General features: G+C 37.8%; 2 protein-coding genes across 2 annotated transcripts; both read left to right on the forward strand.

Moving 5' to 3' along the window:
• The first annotated feature begins 85 nt into the window (after positions 1-85).
• LOC123704873 lies at positions 86-5,989 on the forward strand. The gene is made up of 2 exons (XM_045653367.1): positions 86-4,493; positions 5,595-5,989. Exons 1-2 carry the CDS (start codon positions 86-88, stop codon positions 5,987-5,989), a joined length of 4,803 nt encoding a protein of 1,600 aa, XP_045509323.1.
• A 2,636-nt stretch (positions 5,990-8,625) lies between these two features.
• LOC123704874 lies at positions 8,626-11,264 on the forward strand. The gene is made up of 2 exons (XM_045653368.1): positions 8,626-10,738; positions 11,221-11,264. The coding sequence occupies exons 1-2, from the start codon at positions 8,626-8,628 to the stop codon at positions 11,262-11,264; spliced, it is 2,157 nt and encodes a 718-aa protein (XP_045509324.1).
• The last annotated feature ends 5,315 nt before the right edge of the window (positions 11,265-16,579 follow it).

Consider the following 16,579-nt stretch of genomic DNA (forward strand, 5'->3'; position numbering starts at 1 on the left):
AAAGAAATGTTTTTCACAGATATTGTGTAAACAATGTAATAAAAATCATAACACCATTTTACATGAATGTTTCACGTCACAGAATATGACACCGGAAGCCTCACGTTCGAGGTTACACGTGCCTCGGTCGAAACCTTTACGCCAGCAACAAGAAAATATGAACACATTAGTATCCCTTCCATGTGACCCCAGCGAAATTTTACTAGCTACTGCAATTATCAAGGTTCAAGCAGCAGATGGATCTTACCTAAATATGAGAGCGCTCCTTGATCAGGGCTCACAGATCTCAATTATAAGCGAAAACGCCGCGCAACTGTTAAAAGTACCTCGCCAAAAATGCGATGGATATATCTCTGGTATTGGAAACAAAGCTAATAATTGTAAGGGTAAAATAACCATGAACTGCATGTCAAATATTAACAATTTCACCTTTGAAACGGATGCGTTTATAATGAAAAAGCTTGTGAGGAATTTACCAAATCATACAATTCCAAAACCCGATTGGCCCATGCTTGATCAAATAAAATTAGCTGACTCAGAATTTTATAAAAGTAGGCCTATTGATATATTATTAGGTGCTGATGTTTATTCAGAAATTCTTATGGATGGTATTTGCCGCTCTAATGCTATGTTTCCCGTCGCCCAACAAACTCAACTAGGATGGATCTTAAGCGGCAACTGTAAGTCAGAATATCAATGTAATCTTGTTTTAAACAGCGATATCCAGCAGTTTTGGGAAATGGAGGATGTCCCTGAACCTTTATACGTATCTCAGGAAGATCAAAATTGTATAGATTTTTATCAAAACACAACAGAAAGACGTGATGATGGTTGTTACGTGGTGAAAATACCTTTAAAGGAAAATTTCGAAGAAAAATTGGGTGAGTCAAAATCTAAATGTATCGCTCAATATATGCAATTAGAAAACAAATTAATAAAACAAAGTCATTTGGCACGCGAGTATAAGCTATTCATATCGGAATACAAAGAACTCGGACATATGATACCCTGTATGTCGGACGCCGACTTAAGGCCCAGTTGCTACCTACCGCACCATTGTGTCTTACGCGCAGAGTCATCAACTACAAAGTTGCGAGTTGTGTTTAATGCTTCCTCGAAAACCTTGAGTGGTTTTAGCCTTAATGATCTCATGTATAGAGGGCCTAATCTGCAACAAGACCTTCAAATCCTAATCTTAAGATGGCGCCTATTTAAGTACGGGTTTACGGCTGATATTGAGAAAATGTTTCGTAATATATGGCTGCACGACGAACATCAAAAACTACAGAAAATTATTTGGCGTGATCATAAATCCCAACCTTTACAGGAGTTTCAACTAGCAACTGTGACATATGGAACAAAATCTGCACCTTTTTTGGCGATGATGACCCTGAAAAAACTCGCTAATGATGAGCGGTCAAATTATCCTAATAGTATCGCACCCCATGTGTTAGAAAATTCGTTTTACATGGATGACCTTTTGCACGGTTCGCACACTGTGGAAGAAGCGAAACGATTAAAATTAGATCTTATAAGCCTTCTTAAAGCTGGCGGTTTTAATCTCAGAAAATGGCGTTCAAATTTGCTTGATTTATCGGATGATATGGATGATATTGAAAAGGCGGAATTTGATTTTAAACATTTAGAGTCTACAAAAATGTTAGGTTTACGCTGGGATCCTAATGAAGATCAATTTATCTTTTACCCCATTGAATTTATCTCAAATCCTATTCCTACAAAGCGACAATTTTTGTCCGAAATATCGAAAATCTTTGATCCCTTAGGCTGGCTAGCACCCGTTACTATAAAGCTAAAAATTTTATTTCAAGAAACATGGAAATCTGATCTAAGATGGGATCAACCTGTAACCCCCGAGATAGCTTCAGAGTGGAATAGAATAAAGGACGACATACCTCATATAAAGAAATTTAAGATACCTCGATGGATACAAACGCAAGATAAAGATATTATCGAACTTCACGGATTTTGTGACGCTAGTACAAAAGCGTACGCATGTGTCGTGTATTGTAAAATAAAGAGATATAATACTACACATGTTACCCTAGTCGCAGCAAAATCTAAAGTCGTACCCTTAAAGAAGGCCTTATCCATACCTCGATTAGAACTTTGCGGAGCTTTGTTGTTATCAAAGTTGATGAAAAGTATAGTCGAATGCGTACCTAACTTTACCGTACGTGTTTATGGATGGGTTGATTCTACGGCCGTACTTGGTTGGATAAATGGAGAACCAGATAAGTGGAAGCCTTTTGTTGCAAACCGCGTAAAAATGATTTGTGAAACAATCCCAAAAAATCAATGGCAATATGTTAATACTACAGAAAACCCGGCGGACTGTGCTAGTCGCGGATCAACTGCGCTTAATCTCGCTAACTCATCATATTGGTGGAACGGGCCTAAATGGCTACCTCAATATAATCCCAAAGAACATACTGAAAATCCTACATATACAACTAATGAAGATCTTAAAAAGAACATAACATGCGTTAATGCGGCAACTACAAGATCAGATTACATAATAAAACAATTGTTATCTAAATATAGCTCTCTTAGGAAAATTATAAGAATTTTAGCGTATATTGTGAAATTTATCGATAAGATTATTTACAAAAAAACGTATGAATATAATTATCTTACTATGAAAGACTTAAAGCGTGCCAGAGAAATGATAATAAGACATGTTCAAGATGAATATTTTTTTCAAGAAAAATCTCAGCTTTCAAACGGCCTACCTCTTAGTAAAAAGAGTACAATTTTAAGTTTGAACCCCGTTTTAGACTCTACTGGATTGCTACGAGTCGGTGGGCGGCTAAAAAACTCTAATATTAATCCCGAAATGAAATATCCTATTATTATTCCGCCACAATCGAAGTTAGCTGAGCTTATTATTGACGAATCACACGAACTTGTGTTTCACGGCGGACCAAAATTAACTGCAGGTTTTATACGACAAAAATACTGGATTCTAAGAGGAAACAGGGCTGTCAAAAAGAGGTTACGATTATGTGTAAAATGCAAAAAAGTGGATCCTACATTGCAACACCAACTTATGGGTGATTTACCCCCTTCCCGTGTCATACCCAGCCGACCCTTTTATAACACGGGAATAGATTTTACGGGACATGTTTTAGTGAAAGCGAATAAAGGCCGTGGAATCAAAACATCAAAAGGATATATAGCCGTCTTTATATTATGTATGGTGACGAAAGCTGTACATTTAGAATTAGTCTCCGATCTCACAGCATCAGCGTTTATAGCTGCGTTGCGGCGAATGTCCGCTAGAAGAGGCGTTCCACGACATATTTATAGTGACCAAGGAACAAACTTCATAGGTGCTAACAATATATTACAACGAGAATATACACAGATCTTAGAAATCCTATCAAGTAACGAGTGTACCTCTATTATATCAGAAATGAATATAGATTGGCATTTCAACGCCCCATCGTGGCCTTCAGCGGGTGGATTATGGGAAGCTGCGGTGAAAAGCCTCAAACATCATCTTAAACGAGTCATTGGCGAACAAAAACTCGCCTTTGAAGAATATTCGACCTTGTTATCTCAACTTGAAGCTTGTTTGAATTCAAGACCGCTTTGCCCGTTGACAGAAGACCCCGATAACCTAGACTATTTAACACCGGCCCATTTCCTAGCAAGCGGCCCTAATCTAACTATTTTTGATACAGAAAATGATCTTAGAACTCGATGGCACTTAACTCAGAAAATCTATCAGGACGTTTGGGTTAAATGGAAGAATGAATATCTCACGCAACTATCTATAAGATCCAAATGGAAACAACCTCAAACAGATCTGAAGTTGAACGATATAGTCATCATAAAGGATGAAAACTTGCCGCCCGGCAAATGGGCTTTAGGGCGAGTCGTACAACTACATCCCGGAAGTGACGGCCTTGTGAGGGTTGTCACTCTTAAAACCAAAAACGGATACATGAAACGACCTATTGTTAAGCTATCACTGTTACCTACAAATACACATACAATTAATGAATCTACCGACTATGATAAGGAAGAAATTAAAATCTCGAAAACAAAGAATCCCCGTGGCATGTCCTTCTCCGCTATAGTGTTATCGTTAACATTATTTTTCCTCTCAATAATAAGTTCGTGTCACGCACAGTTTACGTATACACCATTAAATAACAACAGTATTTATTTTGACAAATTAACGAACATGCGGCTGGTTGGAGACGATTGGAAGCTAATAGTTTATTATGATAAATACCCTTATCAAGAAGGAACGGCCGCACTCGTAAAAGACATACAATATCTCAAAACAATATGTCCCATGATAAGAGAACAACTAACACAATGCGACGCTATACTATTACAGCTCGAGCACGAGTTCGGCGAATTGGAATATTATAATAACATTTTATTTATGAGTGATTCATTTGATATGGGAGCTAAGCGCCCGCGTCGTGGTTTAATAGACGGAGTAGGCTACGTCGCTAACAGTTTATTTGGATTATTAGATCAGAGATTTGCAGAAAAATATGAAAACGATATCGACCTTTTAAGAGAAAATGAAAATCACTTATTTAAATTGTGGAAAAATCAAACTTCAATCGTGGAAGCTGAATTAAATCTAATGAAAAGAATGGAACAAACAATGATTACACAACATAAAATAATTAACCAGAGACTCAATTACCTTGAAAAGTCAAACCAAATCTTTAAACAAAAACTACAAAACGTATCTCTTATCTCCGATTTTATATCCTCGGCGCTTATAACTAACAACTTATTATACAAACTTAGAAGAATGCAAGACTTCATTTTAGATACTGTGACGGATATTTACGGTGGCAAATTAGACTTTCATTTGTTATCTCCAAAACAGCTGAGATCAGAGTTAAATTTGATATCTACTCAACTACCTAACGATTTGGCATTGCCTGTTGATAATTTACATTTTCAAGATGTCTATAGTTTACTAAAAGTTAGAGCCAAGAACACTAAAAAATACTTAATTATTGAAATAAAAATACCTTTGGTGGAAAGAAATATGTATGAAATATTTAATCTCATTTCTATCCCACGTATTTCAAACGGCAGCATGGTGAACGTGATACCGACCTCTAATTTAGCGGCTATCAACATACAAAAGGACTCTTATATAACGATCTCTGAAAGCGATTTTAAAGCATGTTTGAACCAGAATCCTACTACTATGTTTTGTCACATCAGAAATCCTATTCGACATTTAATAGATGATCATGATTTATGTAAGAGAATTACTAATACGAGAATTTGTCAAACAACATTATTACCTTGTACGAATCGTTGGCAAGAATTATCGACCTCTAATGTATATTATTATTTTTGTTGTAATGAATGCAACATAAAATTTATCTGTGCTGATAAAATAACCTCTACAAAGGTAACAAAAGCGGGTTTGTTAAGCGTTATGGAGGGTTGTACTATTAAAACTAAAGATTTTCAAGTATTTTCTCATAAAAAGCTGTCGAGCAATATAAATACCACTTCCGAGTTTGTGGCAATAGAAATTGCTCCAATAAATCATCTTATAAACATATCGATCTCCAAATTAACAGATCAGGATCTCAATACAAACAGTTCGGAAGATATTAAGCAATTTGACGAAATAAAAAGAAAAATTGACCTCCTAAAACTGAGTGAACCATTGGGCACGAAGTTGTCGTATCACGACATTCATCATTACTTCATAATATATGTGTTAATTGGAATTCTTGTTGTTGTGGCAATAATAACGTATTGGAGACAGCTGCGTCGTCGACGAGCTTCAGCAGAGCCGGCGGTGGAGGCTGCGACCAACGTCGCGGTCCCCGCCCGGCCACCTCCAACCCCGGTGACAAGTGATTGTGTGATAAGTGTTAGTGAATGTGATGTGCGCGTAAATAAACATGACCAGGCCTCGTCGCCAATCTTTCGAGTGTTCTCGCTTCCCAACTTAAGTGAATCTCTGTAACGCTATTATTAAAAACAATTGTAACTTAATCTTGTAACCCTATCGTAAAGAACAAATGTATCTTAATCTTATACTTATTGTATCTTCATCTTTTAATCAATGTATGTATCATCTTGTACTCATAACTAACACAATCATTTAGTAAATAGACACTAAATTGTAATATCACCTTGTTAGTTTTAAGTTCATCTTTCATCAAGTTACTAACCTTCACCTTTTTCTCCCCCGGGAACATGTACGATTACCTAATCGTACAGACAATACATGTTCCCGGAATGCAATGCGTCGATGTTGCATATTTTATTATAATGTATTAATTATTATTTTACCACAATAAGTCAGTTCGCAGTCGGATTCCGCACCGGGCGGAGCTCCATCCTATATCATCTCATCTCATCCCATTAAAGTGAATTAATAATAAATATCTCTTTATCTCAATCTCATATCTTATAATTAACCCCAACCCCCGCCAACAGTATTATAATTTTAAAATAACAAAAATAATTAGTCTTTCTTCAATAACAAAAAAAATGACAAGGCACATTTTCGGTATCTACATTTTCAACGTCCCGTGGTAGTCATTGGTCATTGCATATTTGAAGACAGCATGTAAGACACATTGGCTTTCTGCATTGATAGCAGTTGTACTTTGTTCTTTTTTTAGGTGAGATGGACATAAGCACACGTCTTCCGAATTACAGGTTCCGGATTAGCTTGGCTTTTTAGAGACGGAGGAGGTTCAGGCATGTCGGTTGGTCCAATGCAGTGCCGGTGGAGAAGTTGATCTTTCAACTGGGGTTCTTTCCCGTTTCCTTGGCATACTCCTAGCTAGCATAGGTGTTTGTGGCATACTCTTTGGTGCAGATTTCTTTTTTCAAGGCATTCTGCGAAAGAGAATAAAATTAAAACCGATGTGACGTCAACGAGACCCTATGTGGCTACCTACGTAAACACAGAGGTGACGACCAAGAGACATGCTTAGTTTTTGTACATAAACACCGTACTTACGTCTGTGAGACGGCGATCGCTCCTGTGGGAACACCTGTGCACTCGGTGCGCTGGTGGCCGTGACTGGCGGCAACAAGATGGCAGGATAGGAAGGTAGCGGGAGGGGTAACGCTGCACGTTGCGTTATTTGAAAAATATTGTCATAATAAAAATAGTGACGTCTGTGAGACGTATAGCACGTCAGTTAAAGGTTAAGTCGCAAGCAGTTGGAATTGATGATATTTCGTTGGAAATGTTCAAGCTTACAATCCCATCGACGCTATCAACTCTAACGTATATCATTAATCAATCATTTGCAACTGATACATTTCCCAGTTTGTGGCGAAACGCGCTTGTGCGTCCCATACCCAAAGTTAATAATCCACAAAATTTCAAAGATCTTAGACCGATTAGCATACTACCGTGTCTTTCGAAGGTAATAGAGAAGTTGGCGCACAAGCAGTTGATGAATTTTATTGAAAATCATAACATCCTACCGGATCGTCAGTCTGGTTTCAGAAAACGGAAAAATACAACTACAGCTGTGGCCGATGTGCTGGATGACATTCTTTGTGCGCAAGATGAAGGAAAAGGGACAATCCTTGTTCTTTTGGATTTTTCGAGAGCTTTTGATACTTTAAATACATCACTACTATTATCTAAACTTGCATACTATGGTCTCAGTCACTCTACTATAAAATGGTTCAACAGTTAGTTATTTGAGTAATCGAACACAAAGGGTGTCAGTAGCAATGGAAGACGGTAGTAATAAGATGTCAGAGCGTAAACCTGTTACACAAGGAGTTCCTCAAGGCTCTATTTTAGGCCTTCTTTTATTTATATTATATACTGCTGATATTGTAAAACAAATAAAATCGTGCCGATATCATATATTATATGCTGACGATGTTCAGTTATTTATATCATTTCACCCGAATGAAGCACATTCTGCGATAAATAAGTTAAACTCCGATTTAGCTTCCATACTCGAATGGTCAAACCGTAACTCACTAGTTCTTAATCCAACCTTTGTGTACGGTGCAACCGTTCAAAGCGCATCATCATCATTTTTTGTATGCCACAGCATTTTCATTTTCATATAGCGTTAGTTCACATTAAAACGTCGCGAGCCGCGTACGTGTGTAATTCAGCATAGCAATAAAGCATATCATTTAGCAGCCTAGTTTTAATTAGCATCAACAGCAGCATCCCCAGGTGTACGAACCGTACATCTTTATGGTCCTTCGAGCTTAACCGTAAGGAGGACCCATTCGCGTGTGTTAAAGCGTAACTCGTGTAGTGGGAACTGCCACGTAAGTTCCAGCAGCAGCGGTGAGTCCACAGCTTTTTACTTATACTATCTATCGAAGCGAAGTAGCATTTTCATCATGGAAGATCTAGTAGCTAGCCAAAACATGATCATCGAAGCGATAGAAAAGCTCCAAATCAATTTTAAGAAAGACGGTGTCAAACGAAAGACCCCGGCTCATATTAATAAGCGATTAAGTGTGTTAGATTCTTACTGGCAAGAATTTCAATGCAATCATAATATTAAAATATGTGAATATGACGATAAATCACATGAATATTTTAGCAACAATATTTATAAGCGAACGGCCGATTTTTATTATGAAACTCGATCTTATATTATGCGGCACTTGCCAGTGGAAAGCAAGGAAAGCGCTATCAGACCTGCAAAACCTGGCTTATTGTCTAAGCCGGGAACAAGTAAGCAGCAACCGGATTTAAATCCTCAGCCATCATTTAAATCGCAAGGTACATCGAGCAAACTTGATGAATTATTACATAAACAAGCAATTAACTTTAAGGCTTTTAAAAGAACTGTAACAAGTATCGATGTTGAAAAAATATCCACTAAGTGGAAATTCGAGGATGCCCTGCAACAGTTAAATTCCCGATGGAGCGTTATTGACTCCCTTCATTGGGAAATCGACTCGAATCGAAGCATTCTGGACGGGGAAGACGTTGAATACGAGAATTCTTTCACTCGCCACGAAAGCATTTTCAACAACCTTAAAGAAGCGATAAACACAAAGCTCTGGTCAGTCTCTAACAGAGAAAATATCACACCGAAGGTTGACATTCCGATTTTCAATGGAAACTATCAGCAATGGGTATCTTTTAAAAATTTATTCAACGAAGCAGTGCATCTAAATCCATCCTTATCGAATGCCCAAAAAATGCAGTATCTGAAAAGTAAGGTCAAAGGCGAGGCAGAACGCCTCATACAGCATTTATCTATAAGCTCTCAAAATTATACTTCCTGTTGGGAAATATTAAATCACAGGTACGAGAATAAAAAGCTTATTTTTACATCTCACATAAATGTAATTTTAGGCCTACCCAACATGCAGCAGCAATCGCTCGGACAAATAAAAAAAATGCACGATGCGACAAAGGAATGCCTGAATGCCATTAAAAACCTTGGTGTTGATACAAGCACGTGGGACCCGATGATCGTTCATATCTTAGCGCTCAAATTAGATACCGACAGTCATAACGATTACATCGAGTCATTGAAAAATCCTAGAGAGCTACCAACACTGCAAGAATTTCTAAGTTTCCTCGAGATGAAATTTACTGCATTAGAATCATCTAAGCGCAAGCAAGAGCCACCTAAAACATTCCAGCACCCTCAAAAACCAACACCAGCAGCATATCCTAAAGCATTCCAGAAATCACATTTATTTAAATCATTCGCTAGCAACTATAATAATTCATCGCAAAACGGAAAAGGTATCAATTACACAACGCAAAACTGTCCAATATGCAACAATAATCATGCAATAATATATTGTAATAAATTCGCGGAATCTCAACCTAAACTGCAATTACAAACAATTACAAAGTTACAGCTATGTCAAAACTGCCTGTATAATCATAATGGTAATAAGTGTTTTTCCACGAAAAGATGCCGAGTATGCAATGAGAACCATCATACTTTGGTTCATGAAGCGTTCGCACAGCGGACATCCCAAAATACAGCTAGCACAGCAAGCCCCGAAAAACAACCAAATAACAACTCTCACGTGTCTCTGGATGATACACAAGAAATTTTACTAGCAACAGCTCAAGTTTCAGTCCAAGCTGCAGATGGTTCGTCATTAGTCATGCGTGCTCTCATAGATCAAGGATCACAGACTTCCCTTATAACCGAAAATGCAGCTCAGAGACTCGGTCTGCCACGTCAGCATTGTAAGGGAGTGATTTTAGGTTTAGGAGCTAAAGAGAACACGTGTAAAGGCTTTATGAACATACAAATATCTTCTCAATACAGCGACTATTCTTTAAACACAGGAGTTTTTATAATGAATCATGCGGTGAACAATCTACCAAACAAATCGTTCAACAAACCAGCGTGGTCATTTATTAACGACATACAGCTAGCCGATCCAGAGTTTTATCGACGCCGACCAGTCGATTTATTGTTAGGTGCCGATGTCTATTCATCTATTATTATGGAGGGAATTATTAAGCAAAGCGAGTCTATTCCTGTAGCGCAGCAAACACGCCTTGGGTGGATTTTATGCGGCAACGTAAAGTCGTTCCAATGTAACGTTGTCATGGTCGACGTGGATAGCCTTCAAAAATTTTGGTCAATCGAAGACATTAACGAAAACATTGATATATCACAAGAGGATTATCAATGTATTCAGCAATATAAATCAACAACAACTCGTCAGTCAGATGGAAAATACGTTGTCCGTCTCCCGTTACATCCAGACGCAGACGAAAAGCTAGGTTTATCGAAAACAAAAGCATGCGCTCAATTTTATCAATTAGAACGAAAGCTACAAAAAGACGACAATTTATCATCATCAATATATAATACATACATACATATAATAAAATTCTAGAAAAGCGGTGTCTGTACAATGAAATATGGAAAAAAAAATTAGCAGGTGTTATTACTGAATCGACCCCAAACCCAAAACTGTAGTTAAAAAATTTTTTGTCTGTTTGTCTGTTTGTCTGTTTGTCTGTATGTTCGTGCACGCTAATCTCAGAAACGGCTTATCCGATTTAGATGCGGTTTTCACTAATATATTGGAGTAATCTTCATTTAACATTTAGTGTTTATTTCATGTCAATCGGTTCGTAAACAAAAAAGTTATGACCATTTAAGTATTCACGGCGAACATTTGCTAAGGCATTCTATTTATTGTACACTGTACAGTGTACGATATAAGTTATCTGTTACAGTTATTCCTATAAATGTCCAGGTGATCATATCGAAAGTCCCCAAGGGTGGGGGGGAGTGGGGTAAGCTGAAGTAGTAGGGGGGAAGGGGTAAAATTAGAATTATGTTTTTTTCTAGGTAAATTTTATACATAAAATGTCCTTTAAATTATGTCGTATTATATTTTTAACTCCCGACGCATAAATATGGGTGATAAGTGTTTGACAACTATATGTGTATAATATATGTTTGTACTACCGTAGCTCGCTAACAGGTAATCCGAATTTGATGCGGTTTTTTTGTTAGGCAGCATATTTTCAGACGCTGGTTCTTAGATAAAGTGTATCAAAATAGGTTCATCCATTTATTATATCTAGGTATATGGGGTAAAAGTGAAATGAAAGTGAACGACCAAATGAAAGTAACAATAAGTCAAATTTTATCAAAATCGGTTCATCCATTTATTTGATATATAGGTATAAAAGTGGTAATAAAAAATGAATTTTGTCAAATATACTCAAGTGACATATCAAATGAAAGGGCATGACGTGTAAATTATAATTAGACATATTTAATCAAAATCAGTTCATCCATTTATTATACCTACTAGCTTTTGCCCGCGACTTCGTCCGCGTGGAATAGTGACTTCCGGCAGAAAAGTATAGATAGCTGTGCCCGCGACTACGTCAGCGTGTAACTCCTTGTGTATTATTAATTTAAAATGTATTGGTAATATTATTTACATCAGGTTCACATGAGGCTTAAGGACCTATAGAATCAAAATACTTTAGCGCAAAGCTTCCGGGTAAACTATATTGAAAGTTGACCCGTCCGGCACGTGAACATAAAGATTTCTAGAACTGCTAACACGGGAAAGAGCAACGTATAACTGACCATGCGAGAAACAACTGACACCGAGATCTACTCCGGCAACATGAAAAGTCTGCCCTTGAGCCTTATTTATTGTCATTGCATAACACACCGATACTGGGAATTGCGTCCTTTTAAATTGGAATGGAAAATTATTTGGTATTAAGGGTATTCTGGGGATAAAGACGGTTTCTCCTGCACCGCAACCTGTTAAAATTTGAGCCTCGATTATATTTTGTTGCAACTGGGTTACTTTTAGTCGAGTTCCATTGCAAAGTTGTGGTGGTCTTAAATTTCGGAGTAGAATAATCGGAATGCCAATTTTTAAACAAATTTCGTGAGAAGGAAGTCCGGGCATATTTAAAGAATTTAAAAATTCTATCGGGTAATTAGTTGCTTCTTGTTCATCGACCATTCTATTTATTGATCTATAAACTTTGCTTTCCCCCTGTATATTCGACAGTATTTTGTTATTAATCTCAGATGCCTGGTCATTGCGAGGAGTTAAAATAGATCTTTCGCATAGCCAGGAATTGTCCCTATTTAATATATTTGTTACGTCACCGTAAACCGACGATATAAGATGTGGTTGAGATTGCACTATACAACATAATTCAGGCGTCAGAATAAGTTTTCCTTGGTGTAGTTGTGGATAGGTACCTTCACCAATCTTTAATAATGAATCAGAAAATTGACTATCATCCGGGTTATCTCCAGTTCTCACTCGCATGTTTATAGTCAAATGCACCGATTGTATATCACGCCACAAATAAGAGCTTTTCAGGCAAGCCCTAACCTCATCAGCTCGGGTTCCCCGTGGTATTACCGGTAAGGTTTGTCGGAAATCACCACAAAATAAAACCGTGATACCGCCCATTGGTCGATCATTTTGTCTTATATCCCTTAAAGTTCTATCTACCGCTTCTACTGCTTTTCGATGGGCCATCGTACATTCATCCCATATGATTAAATTACACTCGCGTAATACCTTTGCTTTGTCGCTATTTCTTGAAATACTACAGGTTGGACTTTCCGTGCGATCTAAATCAATTGGTATTTTGAACATAGTGTGAGCCGTTTTACCTCCTGGTAGCAATGTTGCAGCTATCCCAGATGAAGCTACGGCAAGAGCTATTTTACGCTGATTTCGAACATAAGCCAATATTAATTTAGTCAAAAAGGTTTTCCCAGTTCCTCCAGGTGCATCTAAAAACCATATTGTTCCCAAATTATTTTGAACACTTCCGCACACACGGTCATAAACTGAACGTTGTTCTGCAGTCATCATTGGGACACCGTTTTCTAATGTTGTCAGCAGTTCCATTAAGTTGTAACCAATCTCTGCGGAATATTCCCTATTAGTTACCTCTCCGACTGAGGTTGGTGTTGGCAAACCATATTCACATAGTGATTTACCGCCAACTGCTGTTAACTCATCCTGAAGAGCTAATAAGCACTGATTTATGGCAAGATCACGGAAATTATCATTAGTTGTGCCTTCATCATTGTTAGATATATTTCTAAGAAAGTCTTCTGAAAATTTGTCTTTATATTTTTCCCATAATTGTACAGCATCTGACAAATTACAAAATGTAAGTAATGTTACAAATAAATGACGTAACCGTCTTGGATTATCACTAACACAGGATTCTGCTAAAGCGTCATCCCAATGCTGATCATTTTCAAGCAAATGACGCGCTTGGCAAGCTGCATGATAACTGGGATAAACAACATTGTCTACTTTTCTCAAATCTATAAATGAGGTTGGTCCTCGCACAGTATGTAATAATAATCGCAAATAGAAACACTCAGCGTTGTTAGGATGAACGGTGTATACTCTACCAAGAACATGTTCTTTGAAAATACCTGACTCGCCATCTACAGGCCTGCCACGGCGTCTACGATTAAAGACACCTCGTTGCTTATCGTAGGTATAATACGATGGAACTTCTTCATATAAAAGAGATTTTGCAAAATCATCAGTTTGGCAAAGTCGAAAGAATGCTAATAAAGTTGTTTGTCTAGGGTTCTCTAACCGTTCTGTGACATTTTCGGTGTTGAAATATATACGTTGACCGCCTTCAAGATGAACATCCAGATGGGTCACAGGTGGATATCTTTCATGAATGTTGAAACTTAAGATCCGCCACACAGCTTCTGAAGAACTTATATATCTGCCTGACTGAAATCTTGTAACTTCATCATTTTCATTTCTCAAAGCAAATGTAGCTTGGTCACTGCCCTTATTAATGTACTTACAAATATATTTTATTGACTCTACACTATTACACATTTCAACATTTATGTGAGCTTGAAATGCTCTGGACAACACAGGAGAATACGGAACGACCCACCTATTGTCTAAAATAACCTGTTGTCCAGACACTCGCTTTTCAACAGTGAAACCACCAGTATCTCTTGAACGGCGACGATATTTCGGGTATCCATCATGTCCTGTTACAGTTTCTTCCACTAAGGCTTTTGGATATCTTTTAGTGCAACGACCGTCTTGCATGCAAGAAGAATTCACGTTAAATGCACCACATGGACCATGTATCATATGAGTTTTAACAATGTCGTATAACTCGGAATCTGCAATCGGACTTGGAATTTCGGCACTGATTAAACTGTCTACATCATTAGGTCGAACCTTATCTTTTAACCAAAGCAGGATATGTGCGTGGGGTAAGCCGCGTTTTTGCCATTCAACACTATACATATAACACAATACTTCTCCAAAAATGTTATCTTTGGTAAATAGATCTATCATTGATTTTAATTTTAAATGAAAAACTCTTGCGATGATATCATGGCGGTCATGCGGTGCTTGACCCTCAAGAAGCTCCCGAGTGATTTCATCCCACTTAGGATTGGTAGTTACAGTAATAAATAAGTCGGGACGTCCATATTTTCTTACGTAACAAAAAGCATCTTGAGTACGTTCGTGCATGTAGCGTGGACCACCAGTAAAAGAAGAGGGCAAAATAACTAAACGGCCCATATTCACCGTATCATTATCTTGCTGCATGGCGTCGCGAAGGTGCACGTATTCTTCAGCGCGCAGCTGCCTTTGATTAGATCGTATATAAACTAATCTTTCGGTTTCAATTTTTGCGTACATGTCTACAATAAACTGATTGAATAAGCCACGAAAACGTTGCAAGTATACAAACCTATTCCGTCTTACTTGCAATTGGTAACAGTAAAATTGAAGGCATGAAATCTTTTTATTATAAATAGGTGCGCCTGTATGCGGATCAGTTTGGTATAAAGCAAAATTATAACCATCTTCCCCTCGACAATATATCAAAGGATATTGCAAACCGTCGTAAGCCCTGTGGGTTTCGTAAATACGTTGTAAACGATTGTCTCTGGAACGGATAACGATATCACGCCTATCACATTCCTGGTCGACCAATACCACAGCAACTTCATTCGTGGATGGAGCATTATAACGCCCAGGGTGTTCCTGCGTTGGACGCCTATCGGCATTTATAACAATTTTATAATTGTTATCATCATCTCGAGGAAGAGCTTCTAATGCCGATTTAAAACTGCATACATACGAATTAATCTGATGCAACATGTTCTGAAGTTGTGAAATGAGTTCAGCATTTAAATTTGGGAAATATTGATTTCTTATATTCGACTGTTCGTTGTAGTCGGATACAAAATATATTTGAAGAAACTTAGGTTGGTCTTCAGGCAAAAGAGATCCTATCAAATGGTAAACCTGACCTTGTATTTTAAAAGTAGGCATGAAAGGACCTTCGGAGATTTGTTGAGCACCAAAGGATGTCATCTGAAACGCACTATTATAAGTGCGAATGTTGTCGAAAAACTGTTTAGATTGCACATGTTCCCCTAAAAGTAATGATTTCAAAGGTTCCGGTGGGTCTTCGAATGAAGGCAAATTTATTTTACCTCCAGAACAACAGAATCCAGCCGACTCCTTACTCCACTTTAAAGCATTACAAAAAGAACATACCACGTTCATATCGCCTATTACAGAAGATGATCTGTAATCAATTGTGAAATTATAAGCAAACCCACTTTTATATTTGTCTGACCACGCCACCGTATTTCTAGATTGATCTTCTATGTGTACATCTAAGTTATTAAGACTATGACGAAATCTGTCTGCAGTAAGACGGGCCTCTCGCTGTTCGTCCGTTTCAAGAGACCGAATATTTTCGATTCTTAATCTTTCATTAGACAAACTTATTAATCGTTCTTGTGTCAAAGAATTGTAATGTTCGCGTACCGACTCTAGTCGTTGTTCATGCTCATGTTCATCTTCGAGTGATCGAACAATATTATGGTGCACCCTATCATTTGTCAAACGGTCTTCATATTGAGTAAAAGTTTCAGATTCTCGAGATAAAATATGACGTTCGCGGTCAGCTGTGAGACGCAATTCCCTCTCAGTGAAGGTTTCTGACTCGCGAGACAATATATGACGTTCGCGGTCAGCTGTGAGACGTAATTCCCTCTCAGTGAAGGTTTCTGACTCGCGAGACAATATATGACGT

The sequence above is a fragment of the Colias croceus genome, chromosome W (genome assembly GCF_905220415.1).
Source record: "Colias croceus chromosome W, ilColCroc2.1".
Taxonomy (NCBI): Eukaryota; Metazoa; Arthropoda; class Insecta; order Lepidoptera; family Pieridae; genus Colias; species Colias croceus.